Below are 19,910 nucleotides of genomic sequence, written 5' to 3'. Positions count from 1 at the left end.
TAAGATACCTTGGAAGAGATGATATTGAGAAATCTTTTCTTTCATTATCGCAGTTACATTTCACACCACTTTTCCCCTAGAGCCACAGATTTCTTCTGGGTTGTTAATAACTTGTTTCCCCAAATAAATAGTTGGTGAGGAGGAAGAAGAAATAATACTCTTTTCTTTTTTTAAGTAACATGTACCAAAAAAATGAAAGTTTCATTTTTCAGTGGCGTGATTCTTTCCTGAGAAATGTAGAAGCTCGGCTCCCCGCTGCAACTCTATGTAGTCAGGTTCTTCACACCACCAAACATGTCTCTTGGCAGATGTCCAACATACTCTACAAGAAGAGAGTTGGAGCACGGAAACAGTCCTTGGAAAAGATAGTTGGCTGTGGAAGAAGCTGTGGATAGTTGGGGTGGAAGAAGCATCAATCACTTATCTTTCATCTAACCAATGTGCTTGGATTGTGTCCCTACCTTCAGTTTAAAGACACATCCAATATCATCCCAATAGTCTCCATAAAAGAGTAAAAAGAGACAGAGGGCAGAAAAGGGCTCTGACCAGTATTTTGAGGCCAGAAGTCAGCTGATCTCTCTCTCTGTACCTCCTCCCCTACCTCCCTCTTCCATTCCATTGTTGACCCCCACTGAGCTGGATTGTAAATCTCAGATAGCCTGGAACCATCAAAGAGGAGTGGTCTTTGGATTATCAACACAACTCCCCGTGATGTGTGGCAATGCACCATCAAGCTGAAACACATATCTGACCCTCAAGTGGGTTTGCACAAGCAGTAAATCTCAATGGAAAAGAGGGTTTGTTTTTCTCCCATAGAACAGTTTGTGGATTTGAACCGTGTGCCTTTGAGTTGGCAGTGCAATCCATTACCACTAAAGCTCCCAGAACGTTCTCCTCTGGACCAGGCCACTTTGAATTCGCCTCACCTGGGAGGCAGAATTTTCACCAGAGATTCCCTCAAGTACTGATCTTTCCAAGATTCCAACTTAACAGCAACCACTGAACCTCAATGTCCCATTTAAATAAAAAAGTGTAAAAAAAAAAAAGAGAGAGAGAGAGAATATTGATAGGACTTAATTGACTTTAAAGATTATTAAAATATTGATTTTCACTTTAAAGCTAGGCTAGTAACTTATAAAAGAAAAGCCTTTAGGTGAACTCTGGTGGCCTAGTGGCAAGAAGCTGCACTGCAATCCCAGAGGTGCACTGTTCAAACCCACCAGGTGCTCTGCTGAAGAAGGAAGGACAATCTCCCTCTGTGCCAGTCAGATCTGATTTGACGGTACACACATATAAAACAATAATAATAAATTTTTTAATAAAGAAAAGCTTTTAAACAGGAATAATAAATATCTCTCCATCAACAAAATTCCTGGCCAACAGGGTTAGATACTAAGCATCTTTAGGTCTTTCCTGACAGGCATCTATACAGACTATGAAGCCAGCTTTGTGTGTGTAAACTCCCGTTCAAACACAAGAGCTTTGCTTTTCTAAGGTGCAGGCCCACACCTGGGACTTGAAATTAAGCTTGGGCAATCACTCTAATTATATCATTGTTTTAATTGCCAAACACCGAACAATCTTCTTAATTATAATGCTTCAAAACAATGAAGCACGTCGCGGCAGAATTTTACCAGGCAAAATGACTTCCTGGTAAAATAGTACGTCGTTTTTGGAAGATAATAACTCACTCAGAGTCCTTGCCAAATGGTAATGGGTACAAAAGCACATTAAAAGCTAATGATAATGAAAATTGCTGGCGTGTGCCAATTGTTTTCAACTTTCTTCTTTGTACCGTCTTACTAACAAAGATAGATTCAGCAAAATGGTTTGCGGGTTTTGGTCTCCCCCACCTGTGTTACTGCCGTACTATTTTCTTTTGAGCTGGATAGAATATAAGCCCCGAAAAGGTGAAGGATAAATGTTCTAATCTACCTCTAAGCTGGCTATTTTTAGTATAACAAAGCAATAACTTTAGGTTAATGACAAGATTACTGCAAGACTTATTACAACTTGTAATAATATCCAATTATCACCAGAGTCATTTAACTCACAATATACTCTAATAAAACTTACAGTAATAGAAACTCAATCTTTAATAAAAGTACACTCCACAGCCAGTGTCTAATTATCAATAATTATTGGGAATGTGAATAGCCAGGGGCAAATTAGAAGTTCTATGTGTTAGGCACTTAATATAGATTATAGTTTTTAATCTTTAAAACACAGCCTCAAGAAAATGGCATTATTCTCCCCATTTATACATCAGAAGATGAAGGTTTGATTTTCATATTTATAGTCAAGGTAGGTGCTGGAACTGAGATTTTTTTGTATCTATATCTTTTTCTATTATTATTATTAATTTTAATGAAAATTTATAGAGACAATGGATTTCCATTCACTCATTGTTGCACTTTTCTCCCTGCCTACCCTCTCCCCTCCAGTTCGCTCTCCTCTTTGAAAAGTGAAAGAAAAATTCTTTCATTGTTATACAATCCCTCCCCTCAAGTCCACTCCAATATGCAGCCTTCGTTCTGGACTCCTGTCCTGATAATAATACCTAATCATATATTCCTTTTAAACAGTTCTCTCCCTCATCTGTTTCAATGCAGTATACATTATTTATCCCATCTTTCTCAGTCTCCCCCGAACCCCTATGTCAGTCCCATTTTACAACAGTGGCACTATGGGTCTGAGATTTTAAACTCAGATTCATTTGAAATTAAAGCTTACATGCTAACCTTCACCCTTTTTATTCAAAACGTAGTTCAAAAGCATAATCTCATCAATATACAGAATGAACTATTTGCTTCTTCCAAATTTGTCACAATTGAGATTCATTTCCTCTTTTCCGAAACGTTCTTTAAAATTGTCAAAAGACGTATGAACCATTGGTAAAAAGATAAGCGGTGAACAGGCAGTTAGACACTTAGTAACACAGTAATTATAAATGAACGCCTTCAACCCAACACTATCCAGTCAATTCTGGTTCACAGTGACCCTGCGGGACACAGCAGAACTACCCCACATGATTTTCAACTCTGCAAATCGTTACAGACGCAGATTGCCTCATCTTTCTCCTGTGAAGCTGCTGCAAATTATTTGTTTAAAAGACTGCAGTTTCCTCCTAAAAGTAATCATCAAGCATAAGCAGGACTCCCAGAGGTCAAAGATGCATAAAACGAAAGAAAACAATTTCTGCTCTGAGACGGCCCCGCTCCATGTCTCAAGAGTTCACATTGCTATTGTACTTTCCTTATCTTTTAATAAGGACTCTTCTTTAATTAAAACAAGCCTTGAATGGGTCTCTTTTTAAATTCTTCTCTTTAATACTTGACATCCTAGGAGTTTTCGTTTCACAGTCAACTCTTTTGGTAACAGCAGCCAGAAAATCAAGAGAAGAATTGCATTGGGAAAGTCAGCTGTCAGGGGACCTTTCAAGAGTACTGAAGAGCAATGATGTCAGGCTGGAGACTAAGGTGCACCTGACCCAGGCTACAGTCTTTGCAATTGCGTGCTATGCATCAGGGAGCTGGACAGTGACTAGGGATGATAGAAAGAGAATGGATGCCTTTGAGCTGTGGTGCTGGAGAAGAGTGTTGAATACACCATGGACTGCTAGGAGAACAAACAGGTTTGTCCTGGAGAGGGTGAAGCCGGAATGCTCCTTGGAGTCAAGGATTCTGAAGCTTTGTCTGACATACTTTGGGCATATTGCAAGGAGGGACTGGTCCTTGGAGAGGGATATCATGTTTGGGAGAGTGGAGGGGCGGTGCAGGAGAGGAAGACCCTCGATGAGATGCATCGATTCTGTGAGTGGAGTGTGGGAATGAGTGTGTTTGAGATGGCGAGGTTGGCACAGGATAGAGCAGCATTTAGGGCTCTTGTATATAGGCTCGCTATGAGTCACAAGTGACTAGATGGCACATAACAACAACAGGAGTTCTGGTGGCCTAAGTGGCAAGAAGCCGTGCTGCAATCCTGAGATGTGTGGTTTGAGGCCACCAGCTGCTCCTTGGGAGAAGGATGGGCAAGTTCCTCCCATACAATTAACTGTCTCTGAAAACCTACTGGAGGGTCAACAATGGGTCGGTTCCAACTCAATAGTGCACACACCACCACTACAACAGTTTGATTTAGTGGACTTTGTACTATCCTTAATACTATAAGGGTTATAACCAACCAAACCAAATATTACGTTTGCAAAGAGAAAACAAAACATAGTTTTTGATGATGGTGACACTGGACTGTTAGGTGGGAACAGTAACTATTTATTCTCTCCTCTCTTCTCCCTTCTCCCTCCTCCCGCCTCCTCCTTCTCTCTCTCTCTCCCCTCCTCCTCCTCCTCCTCCTCCCACCCTGTGTGTGTGTGTGTGCATGATGCTTTTAAATAGAAAATATTTTCTGTCACATATGAGCTTACATGAACACTTTTCAATGCAAATTTGAGATTCTTATTTCTATGAGTTCCTTATAGTTTAAAATAAATGAACATTCTGTAGTCATTACTGCAGGTGGTCATGACCTCTATGCTCAAATTCAACCTCATTTCCCTCCAGTTCTCTCTCTCTCTCACATTCACAGCATCCACATACACCCACTTGCAGACACATGCAGATCCAAGGTTGGCCAAGGTCAAGGAGTTAGTCTAGCCAATGACCTTTCCCATCCTACACAAGCTGTGGTTCCTTTTGTCCCTTTCCTTGGTGATGTGGCTCCAAACCTCTGAGCTTGTTTTTCATGCCACCACTCACCTTTTAATCTGTTCTACACTATATTCCCTTGTCCAGACTGCACGTCGTCTCTTCTTCAGTGCAATCTCTGCTTTCCTGTGCCACTCACTCCACCCACTACCTCCACTAGCTCAGGCATATGTGTTCTCCCTCATGGTTGCACCACATGGCATCTATTTTTGGACTTCTTGTTATCCTATTGAGATTTTTCCTCTGTCATTTATTATTTATGTGACTAATTTATTTAGGTCTCAGGCATTTATTTGTCTGAGACCGAATCTGAAGGTCTGAAAAGAGGAGAGGAGAGGGGAGGGGAGGGGAGGAGAGGACAGGACAGGAGAGGAGAGGAGAGGAGATTTTTACCCCCAAGTTATTGTGAAGATTAAATGAAACATTCTAAGCAGTGGTGGCAAGTATAAAGTGTTTGGCAGGCACTGTAACAGATGGATAATAAATGTATGGCTTTCATTAGAATAACAAGGCAAATATTAATAAAGCATAATATTAGTTGAGAAACTAAACTGTGTTACCAAAGAGCAAGGATGTCACTTTAAAGACTAAGGTGCATGTAAGCCAAGACATAGTATTTCCAATGACGCATCTGCAAGTTAGGCAGTGATTAAGGAACAACAAAGAATAATCTATGCTTTTAAATTGTGGTGTTGGAGAATAGTTCTGAATATCTCATGTATTGCCAAAAGGACAAACATGTCTGTCTTGGAGAAAGTGCAACTAGGTATTCCTTAGAAGTAAGGATTCTCGACCTTTGTCTTACATATTTTGGGCATGTTGTCAGTAGTAACTTTGTCCTTGGAAAGAGAAATCATACTGGGAAAGGTCAATGGTCATTGAAAGAAAGGAAGACCCTCGGTGAGATGGATTGACACCTTTACTGTAACAATGGACTTGAGCTTGGTGGAGAGGATCCCAATAGTGTGGAACAGGGCAAGGTTGTTTGGGTTTTTTATCCGCTCTTCATAGTGTCCTTACGAGTCATGTTGACTTGACAGAACATAACAAAAAGTAACTACAACAGACATTTTATACCTATTGGATTAGGAATCCTTGAAACAACATCAAAAAATATGTATGATCATTTTATCATTGTTGTTGTTGTTGCTAAGTACTGTTGAGTCACAGACGCCTCTTAAGGACCCTAGGAACAAAAGACCTGATCACTTGTATAGCTTTTATCACTTCTCCAAGTTCATAGAGTTTCCAGAGGCAAGCTATTTTGGAAGCGGATGCCACTCCTGCTTCCAAGTTTGTTTTAATCAGGGAGCTCCATCAAACACTGTCCACCATGGGTAACCATTATCACATTTGACACATCAGTGTCACAGTGTTCAGCTTCACAGCAACCACGAGTTACTTCTGTCCAGCAAATGGACAGACCAGGGCTATACCATCTTAGAAGAATATTTGACCAAAACCAACTAAAACCAGGCCTGAGGGCCACAGATTAAAGTCATCCACCTTTGGCTTTAAAGTGTTAGTGGATAAAATTTTAATATACCGACTGTACAAGAATAAGCTCAAAAGTTAGAGGAGAACTTCCCTGAGAGAAGAGGCGGTATTTGAATAATTTTACATCATGAACTTTGGCAGTCTACTGGCCTCGTCCTTCTGGAGCTGCGCTGCTAACTGAAGGCCACACCTATGTGGTGTTCAAGTCCACCAGTGTCTCTGTGAGATAAAAACGAGCCTTTGCCTCCTGTATAATTCACGGACTTCTGAAAATTCACTACAGGGTCAGCTATGAATTAGTATGAATTAAGTTTGAGTTCTTATTGGCCTTGAATCTAAATTAGGTTCACAAGAGAAGACTAGGGTTTCTCAATTTATAATCTAAATAGCTATTAGCATGCTTTTTCCTACTACAACTTCGATGCAAACATTCTTATTATTTACTTTAATTTTCATGTTCACTAAATTTTACTACCAAAGAGCCTTTTATTTTTGCAATCATGAAGACTTTTTAAAGATTCAAATTGCCATCAATTCAGAATCAGCTCATGTGGGTTTCCAGATAGGATATTAGACTTCCAAACTTACTAACGTCTTCAACTATCAGTTTGAAAACCATTACTTATTGACTCGGATATAAAAGAACCACAGCATTGAGTAGTAAAATATAAAACTGTCTGTTTAACAAAGAAACATTTAACGGGCCTCTGTAGTTCTCACTCTTTTGTACTAAAACAGACTTTAAATTTATCTTATTTTGGTGTGAGGAAATAGTTCATTTGGGGGGAAATGTATTTCAGAACTTTCAATCTGTCAGTTTGGTGCTCAGGAAACTCAATTTAATCAATATGTCCTGATGGGCTGAAATTGTTAATTAACATGGGGGAAAATGAGCCAATCATTCTTTTAAGAAATCAGAAGACTTATCGTTTCTGTAGGAAGTGAATACATTTTAAACATAATATAGGAATGTGATTAAAGAACAGATAGAACGATCTGCAATGCTGAGAGTCCAAAGAAAGCTTTGTCTTTCTCTGTCTGAAGGAAAATTTCAAGCATACGGCTGAGATGCTATTTTTCTAATTTTGCTGCGTGTATTAGAGTAAGGATTCATTTGGATCTTTGTACAGGAAGAATCAAAGGGTAAGTTAAAAAGCTAATTATGGTTTTGAGATATTTTAAATTAGAAAAGAATAATAGCTAATCATCTTCTAATATATGTAGGGAATTTAATTCAACAATATTAATTTAACACATACTACGGGGTCACTCTGCATTTCTCAAGCTGAAAGAACTGAAAAACAAATTTAAGCCTCAAAGTCACAATATTGAAAGATGCTATGGGCAATAGATTGAAAGACTCAGAAAGCATCTCAAAAAGACGATGGAAGGAATACACAGAGTCACTGTACCAAAAAGAACTGACTGACACTGAAAAATTTCAGGAAGTTCCGTATGAGCAGGAGCCAATGGTCAAGAAGGAGGAAGTGGAGGTTGCATTGAAGGCACTGGAATCGATGCGATACCAACTGACTTCTTTGAATTAACAGATACAGCTCTGATCGTCCTCAGCAGTCTATGCCAGGAAATTTGGAGGGCAACTGTCCAGATAACTAATTGGAAGAGAATTCTATTTGTTCCCATTTCCAAAAAAGGTGATCCAACACAATGTACAGACTATCAAACAATATCATTAATCATTCATATCTCAGGCAAGCAAAATACAGAAGATCACTCAAAAATGGCTAGAACATAGATAGGGAACTGTCAGAAATTCAAGCAGGTTTAAGAAGAGGCCGTGGCACCACAGATACCATTGCTGATGTCAGATGGATCCTGGCTGAAAGTAAAGAATACCAGAAGAAAGTCTATTTGTGCTTTATTGACCTTGCAAAGGCATTCCACTGTGTGGATTGTAACGTGTTATGGCAAACACTGAGAAGAATGGGAATTCCAGAGCACTTAATTGCGCTCATGTGAAACTTAGATCTACTTCAGCAGGCGTTTTGCGAATAGAGCAAGAGAAAGCTACATTGTTTAAAATAAAGGAAATGTATCCAAGTTGTATTCTCTCTCCCTACCTATTCAATAGGTATGCTGAGCAAATCATTTGAGAAAGGAACTTTATGAAAAGGAATATGGTATCAGGATCAGAGGGAGACTGATAATAACCTGAGTCATGCAGATGATACAACTTTGCTTGCTGAAAATGAAGACTTGAAGTACTTGTTTCAGAAGATCAAGGGCTGTAATCTTCAATATGGATTGCATCTCAACATCAAGAAAACAAAGATTCTTACCACTGAACCAAAAGGAAACATCATGCTAAATGGACAAAAGATTGAAACTTTCAACAGCTTCATCTTACTTGAATCCACAATTAACACCCTTGGTACCACTCTGGAAGTAAGGAGATGTATTGCATTGGCAAAGTCTGCAGTTAGGGACAGCTCCAAATTATTGAGGAATAAGGATGTCATCATGAGGACAGACTCCAAACTGACATCGTTGCTCTTCAGTACTCTGGAGAGGTCTCTGACAACAGATGTTCACAATGCAGTATGTCTTTTAGTTTTCTGGCTGCTGGTACCAAGAGTGCTGATTGTAGAGCCAAGCAAACTGAACCTGTCAACAATCTCAACCTCTTCATCTTCCATCATGATCTTGTCAATCAGACCAGGGGTGAGAATCTGTTTTCTTCATGTTGAGCTTCAATCCATCTTGAAGACTGCAGTCAAAATAATAGCTCAGTAGCAATGTCAAAGCAAGCTAGGAGCTTAGTGCTATAGAATTTGGAGCTGTGAGTCACAATCAGACCACTTGCTGTCATGTCAATTCTATCCCTTAGTAAAACCTAAAAACCAGACCTATTGCTATCTAGACCATTCTGAGTCACGGTGAATCCCATGTATTACAGAGGGAAACTGCAGGACTCGTGTCTGTAATCTTTAGAAGAACAGAGCTCTAGGCCTTACTGAGTCATGGTGCCATTGTAAGTATTCGAGTTATTCACTTTTATGTTCGTCAAACCTGAAAACTCTTTGCTGTTTGGTAGGAATTGATTCCTAGCACACCTGCCAGTCTTTTTCCACTAATAACTGGAATGTGAGTACAAAGTAAGAAGTTTTGGAAAACTGGACTTTGTAAAAAGTGAAATGTAACACATAAAGATTGACATTCTAGGTATTAACAAGCTGAGCTAGATTGGCATTGACTTCTCTGAGTCAGGCAGTCATGATCTATTATGCTGGGAATTTAAAAAGTAAGGAAAAAGAAGGTTTCACGCATAAGCAAAAAGATCATTTTAAGATCCATCTTGAAGTACAATGCTGTGAGCTACAGAATAGCACTCATATGCATACGAGTAAGACCTGTTGATAGAACTATTATTCAAATATTGTTGTTGTTGATTGCCTTCGAGTCGAGCATGATTCAGTGTGACCCTATGAACAAAAGGCCTGAAACCCCTCTACAAGCATCAACTTTTATCAAAGTTGATAGAGTTTCCAGAAGCATGTTATTTAGGAAGTGGATGCCACTCCTGCTTCCAACTATTCAAATATATTCATCAACAACTAAAGTCAAAGAGGAGGAAATTGAAGATTAATCCCAATTTTTGCAGTCTGAAATCAACCACACATATAATCTACATTCGTTATTATTTATATTAGAAGTTAAGCACAAACTATTTCTGTTACCCCAGAACCTTCCACATACTAAATAAACTGAAAACACCAAATCCCAATTGTCCAGTCACTTCTGATTCAGAGTGTCCCTCATGGATGGAGTAGAAGTGTCCCTATGGTTCTCGTCTTGACAGACGCAGACTGCTACATATGTCTACAATGGAGGAGATAGTGAGTTCAAATCCCTGACCTGTCAGGAAATAGCCTGGGTACGTAATAGCCTGGGGTCCTCAACTCATGACTGAAACAAACAAAAAAGGCCCACTTCCATTTTGTCTCTTCCAGGTCAAAATTATACCCTATCAGTTTTCTGAGACTGTCAATCTCTATGGGTGGACACTGGCATCTTTTTCCTAAAAACTGGAAGATTCTCATCTGACCTTTTAGTTTTTGCTGCCCACCCAGAGGGAGGCTGTCTGGATTCACCAGCTGTTCTACAGGAGACAGGTGGACAAAACCCTCCAATTTTATTTACATCTTCTGAAAACGTACTGAAGGGTCAGCTATGATTCCGTTCCAAGTCAATGGCACATAACAACACGATGGCAAAGATCAAGAAACCAGCTCAATTAATTGTCATCAATCGGGAACAATTCATTACTGACCCTCCTTTGGGTTTCCAAGGCTGCAAATCATAATAAATTATTTTCTCTTTCTGTTGTTAAGCTGTTGATGGGCACAAACTGCCGGAGAAGGTGGGTCTTTGAATTAGCAGCACCACCTGCTATGAACTACGTCATCCAAACTCATAAATGGCAAGCACTAAGACTTGGGTTGAAGGCAGCAGCGGCTTCAAGCCCAAAAGGGCCCTTGGGCCTGTCTTTCATTGTTTTTGTTCAGACATTCCTCTAGGTCATACAGCCCTGGTGTACAAGTTGCCGTCCCGAGGTCACTTGTGGTTGCTGTGAGGCTGAACACTGTGACACGGATGTGTCAAATCCGTTAATGGTTGGCTACCCAATGTGGACAGAGAGTGGGGTGGAGCTCCTCGATGAAAACAAGTTTGGAAGCAGGAGTGGCATCCACTTCCATAAATAGCTTGCCTCTGGAAACCCTATGAACCTGGAGAGAGGATGAAAGGCACCCAAGCGTAGAAGGACTCTCCTTCATAGGGTGCTATGAGTCGCCTGCAACTCGACGGCACGTAACAACAACAAGACTTATCAGAGAAAATAAGTAAAATTCTGATTATGAAAACACTAGTCAACACTTTTATGTGGGAACATTTTCCCCCCTTCCGGTATTCTTTACTTTCACCCAGTATCTATTTGACATCAGCAATGACATCTTTGTTCCACCGCCTCCTCTAAATTAGCTTGAATGTCTGGCAGTTCTCTGTCTACATGCTCTTCTAGCCATTTTTTAAAATGCTAGTTCATTTACAAAATTTGAGGGAACAATTTTTTAAAAGTCAGGGAGCAAGGAAAATTTCCAGAAAAAAGATTTTAAAAGTAAAAATGAGCATTGCTATACACTTTAAGTAACAGGAATGGTAGAGTGAGGAAAATTTATCCTAGATGGCTCTTTATCAAGGGAAGCAGAGGAAAAGATGTGTGTGTGTGTGTGTGTGTGTGTGTGTGTGTAAATTTTGAAGCAAAGGTTAGATGCGCGATAAAAATTACTTGATAACCTGATTTGAAGATAACAGCAGGCTAAGACGTGTGTTGAAAATAAAAAATTAAAAAGATATAGTAGAGGACACATGAAAGAGGTTTGGTATGATGAGCTTATTAGAAAAGGAAGTTCTCTGGAGCTTAACAAGAGGTCTCACGTTCTAGTCTCAGTAAAGGCAGAAGTCACTGCTTTCTGAGTTTTCTCGTTAAGAGTATCAGTAGTAGAGCTTGAACAATTCATTGCCAGTCAGCTGAAACTGAGTTGAACTTCAGCAGGTTTTGAGGAACAGCAAATCATATAGGAAGAGATGGCCTATCTTTTTCCTTCAAAGTAGCTGATGGGTTAGATTTCCTGACTTCTGGCTAACAGTGTAACTACCTACCACCACGGATCCCAAGGAGTTGAACTTTAGAAAAGTCCTTTTTTTTTCCAGAAAAAAAAAAAAAAAAAAAGAAAAGTCCTTTTTTGGTGACTCCTGATTGAATAGAATTGGGAAGGATTTAGGTAAGGATGAAAGGGTCAAACATGGACACAAAAAAACCATGATATGTGTTGGTGACCAAGTAATTGGAAAGACTAATTACTAGATCCTGGCTAAGTAGAAAAGTAAGTAGAAACCAAAAGGTATACAAGAAACCAAAGGTAAGAACAAGGAGGCACATCACATGTAGAACATGGTGAATTTAAGGAGAAATTGAGAAATTATGGGCAGGATCGAACCAATATAGACTCTGTCACTTTGTTTAAAAAAAGGCAGATGGAGTTATGAATAGGGTTATTTTAGGTACATGCTTCTCTCTGAAATTTCTTTATAAAAATGTTTACAATAAAAAATCAATAATTCTTTTTTTTTTTTTATTCCCAGCAGTCTTGTTTCTAAACTTCTTCATCTCTCTGAGAGAGAATTAGCACTTAAATGGAGCCCTCTTTGGAGCAAAACAATGAAATGAGACCTGCCTTTGTATCCAGTTCCTTGAGGAACTCTTCCAAATGGATTCACATTTCCATTTATGTCAATGGCTTTCTCAAGTGTATGCTATCTTTCAGAAGACTGTCCAGATTCCTCCCAAGTGAAGACATAAGACACTGCCCACCTGGGGAGGCTGACTTCCACTTCCTCCTCTTGCATTTCTGAGACCCTTTTCAGGACCTGATGAATAGTCATGCCTTTGTCCACTTCCTCTATGTTCACATTGTCTGCAGGAAGTATGATGATTAAACTAAACTCATTACCCTTATAAGGTAATTCCAAAACCTGGTAGTTCCGTGAAGACTCCATGAAAGAAACTGGAACGAAGAAAAGAAAACATTAAATCTAATCGACAATTCCCCAATCCAGATGTTGAGGGCTCAGCGCCTCACGTTACCATATTTTGTTTTCAGAAGGGCCCTCATCATTGGAACCTTGACAGCTGAGCCGTCTTTCTTGATGAAATCCATCAGCTGGGTGTCCTCGGGTCTGAACTTTTGTTTCCACTCTCCCTTGAAATAAATAGCATTCACCAGGACAAGACGAGTCAGAGGACCAAACTCCTCCCCTGAAAACATGTCTTTAATTTTTCCTGTCAAGTGGGTAGAGAAGGAGGCAGAAAGAGAGAAGTAATAGAAGTTGAGTAAAATTGCTCTAAAATAAGATTGACACGAAAGTTCCTTTTGCTGGTCACTTGTGGACAGAGTGACTACATAATTTATCATCTCACTTGGCAAGTTGGAGATTAAATTGGAGCACTCTAAATTGTTTTACTAGGACACAGCGCAAAAAGGAGGTCATTTTAGACCAACTTGAACATACATTAGTAATAGTCTCTCTTCCACAAAAATATTTCTATCAGTCTTCTTTCAGAAAGAACAAAGTATCTCTGCTCAGGGTTATTATTTAGAATTTTGTTTCCAGTTGCTTCAAAAGTTGATAGCAACTAACAAGGTAATGGTAGACACAAATTTGGCACTTTCTTAGGCTGGAACTATGAAAATAAGGCAAGAATGCTTATATAATCTCTCTCCTTGACACCACTATTCTTACTGTCCAAAAAGCATTTCTAAATTATTAGAGATGAATGTGACAAGATGTTATTGAGTTTTCCCTAATGCATCCTGATAATGGGATTTTTTCTGTGAACACTGTTCAGAACCCTACATAAAACTTCCCATGAAGAATACTGGAGTCTCTTATGCTTATGTTGTTGTTATGTGCCATCGAGTCGTTTGCGACTCATAGCGACCCTATGTACAACAGCCCTAAACCCTGCTCTATCCGGTGCCAATCTCATTGCCCCGACACACCCATGCCGAGTACCTCAGTCACTGAATCAATCCACCTCATAGAGGGTCTTCCCCTCCTGTGGTGTCCCCCTACTCTACCCAGCATGATGTCCCTCTCTAAAGACCTGTCTCTCCTTACAACATGCTCAAAGTACGTCAGACAAAGCCCCAGAATCCTTGCCTCCAAGGAGCAGCCTGGTTTAATCCTCTCTAGGATGAATCTGTTTGTTTTCTTGGCAGTCCATGGTGCATTCAATACTCTTCTCCAGCACCACAGCTCAAAGGTGTGCTTATACATTCTTATCTATTTCTTGGTAGCAATTCACTCAAGGCTGACCCTACAGTAAGTTTTCAGAAGTTCTAAATAAGCACAGGATGGTGGATTAGAACCGTCTGCCTTTGGGTTGGCAGCACAACTACCTACCAAATAGAGCTCCAGAGTTCCCCCTGTCAATAAGCTTGAAACAGCCTACTAGTACCTCATTTGTAAATGGGGTGTTCTTTATAATGCACTAGCACTTGAATTTAGACTTGTGTGATTTTTTAAGATGGTTTTTCTACTATGTCACTCCAGTATCTCTGGAAATTTTGTCAGTTGGCATTTAAGTTAAATTTGGATTACCAGGTTTATGATAAGACTGTCAACTTTCCTTATTACACTTTAACACATTCAGCCAAGATGTGTTAATTATTTACAGTTTATGTGGGAAATAAAGCATTTGGGATTGACAGATTTAACTTCTGCCTGGCCAAAGGTATCAAGGCTGCTGTTGTACTTACAAGCTCCTGTGTTGGGAGAAAAATTAATGTTTAAAGTTCTTCTATTAGGAATTTAAAAAAATAAGTGTCACTCCAGACAAAACAAACAAAAATCCAAACCCAAGACAGAAAGATATGAAGATAACTTTCAAAGAGGCTTACAATTTCTCGTGGTTTCACTAATATTTAGGACTCATTTAAATAGCAGTGAAATGAAATAGGAGATCTGATTGCTCTGATCCATAGTTCAGTAAGAACATCTCCAGCCATTCTTTATTTTAGGACATTAAAAAGCACGGATACAATGGCAAATAATTATTTTATGAAAATAGAGAACTTTACCATTTGTTTTGTTTTCAACCCAGGTGCTTATTGTCTCTGCACAAGCTTTTGAATCCTGAAAATCCACCAGTTTTATCGCACTCTGGAAAAATTCCTTGTTGCCATGGAGATACTGTTCTTTCACACTGAATCCTTCTTGAAGGTAGAGGGCATTGGCAAGATTAAATGTAAATTCTTGTTTTTTCTCTGAGACAGCAGAGAAAAATGACTTCAGCACAGAAAACTCTTCTCCTAAAAAATAATTATAATGTATACTGACATATTGAACATAAAAACAACAGCTTTTCAGTTTTGCTATCTAAGTGTTCTGATTCATATCACCATTTTTTTGCACGCTTAGGTATAAATAACAATCCTTTCTAAGTTTGTATAAATATTTGAAGCATTTATCTTCCACAGAAAAATACATTTTTTAGGAGAAATCCACTTTTACAGGGGAAGAAAGAATGTGTATGTAGATTTGAAATTTGTCAAAAAGGAAAATAAGCATCTACACAGGTTGAAGGAAAGCCCCCTTTTCAAGGCAAATTGAGATCACTTTTGGTTGTTGAAAAGTTATGTTTAGAATCTCATTATTCACACGATAGATGCATGTGGTATTTATCAAAAGAGAATGCTAATGCGTGCTGATGGTGGTTTGACAAGGATTGTGATAAGCAATCCCTTTCAATATTACTTTAGTTTCAGTTTAAGAAGGAATTGCTCTCTTATGAGCAAAAGCACCTGTCCAAGTTTTGAAATTTAACAAGGTAACCTCTATAATCATCTCTAGAGAGGCGTAAGAATCAGAACTGCTTATTTCTCCAGGTTCATTACTCTATATACTTTGGCTGTCTACATGAACAATGAAAAGACTTTCCCCATTCCAACCAAACCACCAGCTAAGTGAGTTCCTGGGAGTCAGCTAAAAGAATTACCCTTGGCCAGTCATTACTGGCTTGATTTTTCGGTCCATCAGCCTGTCATAGGCTGACACTTGTTTAGGAGAGAATCTGACTGTGATGGTTTGCTCAGTATGTTTCTATTTATTATAAAATGTTACATTTTCCTTTTATTTTACTTAATCCTTGAATCCAGCAAGTAAAATTTTATTCAAAGTAAAGGTCCTTCTATGAACTTTGCTATATTTTCAGGTATTGTTGTTGTTGGGTGTTGTCAAGTGTCATGTCAATTCTGACTCAAAGCAACCTCATGTGACAGAATGAATAAGGTTTTGTTGGCTGTCATCTTTACAGGAGTAGACTGCCACCTCTTTCTCCACAGTCACTGGGTCCTTTTGAACCATTGACCACATAGCCATTGCATTGACAGGGCATTCCTGTAATTTAGCAATTAACTATATGAATTAATTTATGTTGAAAAAACAAAAGTCCAATATTGACAGGTGGTCAGAGAGTTTAAAATATTACAGAGAGGAGCTTGCAACCAGATAACAATTAGAATAAGGTGTGTGCATATGTGTGTCTTTTGTTTACACCCAAGGTTTAACGTTGACACAGCAGGGCTAACACAAGTCTATAGAGTACTACTGTGCAGATAAGAACAGCCTCCCTTTCCTAAGGGTTGCAGGCTATGACCTCACATCTAAGTGGTGTCTCCATTTTAGTCCTCACTTCTCTCTGCTCTGGTTTTCACGTTCAGTGTACAAACTATGCAATTGTAGAAAGGATTCTGCAATGTATACTGTATTGTCTTTCAAACTCCTTTTTTTCTCCATTTCTGGAGACTTAGGCAAAATTCTAAAAAGATTTTGAGAGACTAACTCTGACTTCTATATGACTGGGTGTGAAGAATTTCCAGTAATTCTTTAGAATCCCAGATTTCCATATGCAAGGAAGAGAAGAGAGTTGTTTTACCTTTGGGTGCATCGTTTCCAGATTGAACATTGAGACTTTTCTTAATGGCTAGAAGGCTATGCAGGAATGAAGGCACACGAGCTTCCCCCAGAAAATGAATTAAGGTCAGAAATGAAGTCACAAAATTTCAAATCAGTTTTCCAGAATTTGTAATTTATGAACATTTTTAGAGTCATGGTGGGGAGGCTGAGAAGAGGAGTGAAAAGAGTTCCAACTCATTTGTCAGAGCGAATAGATTTATGTCATGTGCTTAAGGGCTAAGATTGTGTGACAAGCAACTCAGCTGCCCTTTGATTAATCACTGGACTCAGAAGTAAATGAAAACAATCTCACCAAGGAGCACAAGGTTGGAGAAACTAAAGTTATCTCACTTCTACATATGATTTAATTTATAGATAAAAACCTCTTTAAAAACAAGCTTCAATAAAAGATAAATATGCATGGACCATAATAAGCAATGTGGATAAATTTTATTCCTTTCTTAAAAATGAGCCTTGGAGAGCCTAGAGGTCACTCAGTGAATGTGACTACTGTTTGACCTGAACTAACCCTACAGGAAATAGTACCAATTTAAGTGTATTCTTACTAATGCCATTAAGAAATCACCAGTCAATCATATGTGCAGTGTGACTAAACCAGAAATTTTAAAAAAACCTAAAGTAGTCACAGCCAGGTTGTGGAGAAACTGGAACTCTAATTCACTGTTGGTGGGAGTGTAAAATGGTACAACCACTATGGAAGGCTGCATGGTGCTTTCTCAAAAAATTGGAAATAGAAATACCACTTGACCCAGCAATTCCACTACTGGGAATATACCCCAAAGAAATCATAACCTCCAGCCAAGCAGATACATGCACACCCATGTTCATTGCGGCTTTGTTCACAATAGCAAGGAGTTGGAAACAACCTAAGTGCCCATCAACAAACCAATGGATAGAGAAGCTCTGGTATATTCACACAATGGCATACTATGCTGCATTGAAAAACAAGGAACTCATGGAATATTATACAAAATCGGTGACCCTGGAGGACATTTTGCTGAGTGAAATATCTCCGTCACAAGAGGACATATATTGCATAGTTCCACTGTTGTAAAACAGGACTGACATCAGAGTTGGAAGGAAACTGAGAAAGAAGGGATAAATTGTGTATACTGAATTCAAAGAGATGAGGGAGAGAACTGTTTAAAAGGGATATATGATTAGGTATTATTGTCATGACAGGAGTCTAGAACGAAGGCTGCATAGTGGAGTGGACTTGCGGGGAGGGATTGTATAACAATGAAAGAATTTTTCTTTTACTTTTCAAAGAGAAGGGAGAACTGGGTAGGAGGGGTGGGCAGGGAGAAAAGTGCTACAAGGAAAGAATGGAAATCCAAAGTTTCTGTAAACCTTCATTAAAATTAATAAGAACAAAGTAGTCACAGACCTATAGATTAGTTTAGCTAAAAGGTCGATGTAAACAGTTTTATCCACTCTCTTCTTTTGGCAATGAGGCCTTTGAGGCCTAGAGAGATGTGGTCGTTTTAAAGGTGGAACAGATACCTAGGACCAAGTCACAAGATTGTTAAACGTGGATCTAAAACAGGAATTCATGTCTAGTCCTTTTCCAAAAACTTCCTGGAACAAGCAATCACCTTCACAAGTGCTTCACAGCCTTTGATCAGTAAGCACTGATATTCAGAAGGAAAAGAGATTCTCAGCATACTAGAAAAGGTAAATCCTGAGCAGATGTTTCAACAACATGGAAAAGAAAGAGAACCACAGATACAGAGAGACACAGTGGTGTTGGGAGGACAGGAGTTGGAGTCCCGTTCTCAAACTCCCCTGAAGTAAACCTGGTGCAACAGAGGGACAGAACTAGACGACTCATTTAAGAAAAAGTAAAAAGTCAATTGCTAGAATGCAGGATGAACAATTAAGAGTCAGAGACAGAGCTTAGACTAAAAGGAAGCTGATGAGAGCCTTCTTAGACACGGAAGTTAAGGGTATGTCAAAAGGCTCTGGAATCAAAACAAACAGTCTTTGAAATAATAAAAACAAAACTGAAGTGAATCAAATGTGAAATTTTAATCAAAGACAAGCTCAGGACTGCCTTCATGTTTCCCTTTCTACACTGTGAACTACCTGGGACTTGTCTCCAAGCTTCCTGCCCCCACCTCTCCTCCTTCCTGTTTACTCTTCTTGGAGCTCACTCTGCCCCCTTACAAAACTTATGATCTCCATTCTTCTTTTTCTGTTTCTACTTCTTTTATTCTCTTTAGAATAGTTTCTTTTTCCTTTTCTCAATATTTTTTATGTTCTTGCTTTTACCTTTTGCAATTATCGTCCATCTGTGTTTCTCATTCTCCCTTACTGAAGCACAACGCAAAACTGGATTTGCAGATTTTATTATATGCATGAAAATGTTAACATTTAATTGTCCATATGTAATCTTCCAAAGAAAATGGGGGGGGGATCGTAATTGCTTTTATTGTCTATAACCTTGTTTTGAATTACTTTTAACACTACTCTTTGCTAACTTATTTAACTTTTTTGTCCCTTATTTTTTTTTTTTTCAGGACACAATTCAAATCCACCAACTGCAACGTCTGTCAAGGATGAACAGTCTCTTCCTGTGTCACTAGCTGCTTCTAAAAATAACTGGAGCGTCAGGTATGGGTCCGTTTCAACTCAGCAGCGCACAACAGTCACAGTGCTGTCCAGTCAATTCTGGCTCCTAGCAGCCCTATAGGACAGAGTAGAAATTCCCTATGGGGTTTTCAAGGGTGTAAATCTTCACAGAAGCAGCTATCACATGTTTCTCCTACAGAGCGGCTGATAGGTTCTAACCAATGACCTTTAGATCGGCAGCTTAATGCTTCAATCACTGTGACACCCAAATGCCGGTGCATAGATAGATAATTTATATCTACCTCAAAGGAAAATTGTAAGCATAAAATGAAATAATATATAGATCTATCTCTTCCTATCTATGTATGTATCTGTGTATCCAACTATGCATACCAAGTGTAGAAAATAACACCTGACACATTATATAGATATAAAATACTATATAATAATATATAAATATATACTATTCACATAAATCAGATTGACTACATAAACAGAAAGAATCACTGGAAAATCTCAATAACAGCTGTTAAAACTCACTTTGGAATAAATTATGAAGTAATCACAACAAATTCAAAT

The 19,910-nt window shown here is 38.8% G+C and overlaps 1 protein-coding gene across 1 annotated transcript in view; it reads right to left on the bottom strand.

Moving 5' to 3' along the window:
• The window catches only part of SERPINI2 (serpin peptidase inhibitor, clade I (pancpin), member 2), a 38,707-nt gene that overhangs the window by 11,941 nt on the left and 6,856 nt on the right, over nucleotides 1–19,910 (bottom strand). Inside the window, 3 exon segments of the mRNA XM_006890390.1 lie at nucleotides 12,595–12,787; nucleotides 12,868–13,062; nucleotides 14,864–15,094. Of these exon segments, the coding sequence (XP_006890452.1) occupies nucleotides 12,595–12,787; nucleotides 12,868–13,062; nucleotides 14,864–15,094 (619 nt within the window).

Source organism: Elephantulus edwardii, unplaced genomic scaffold, assembly GCF_000299155.1.
Source record: "Elephantulus edwardii isolate Elephantulus edwardi_28Jun2011 unplaced genomic scaffold, EleEdw1.0 scaffold00088, whole genome shotgun sequence".
In the NCBI taxonomy this organism is placed as follows: Eukaryota; Metazoa; Chordata; class Mammalia; order Macroscelidea; family Macroscelididae; genus Elephantulus; species Elephantulus edwardii.
This window is presented reverse-complemented; position numbering and strand designations above follow the sequence as displayed.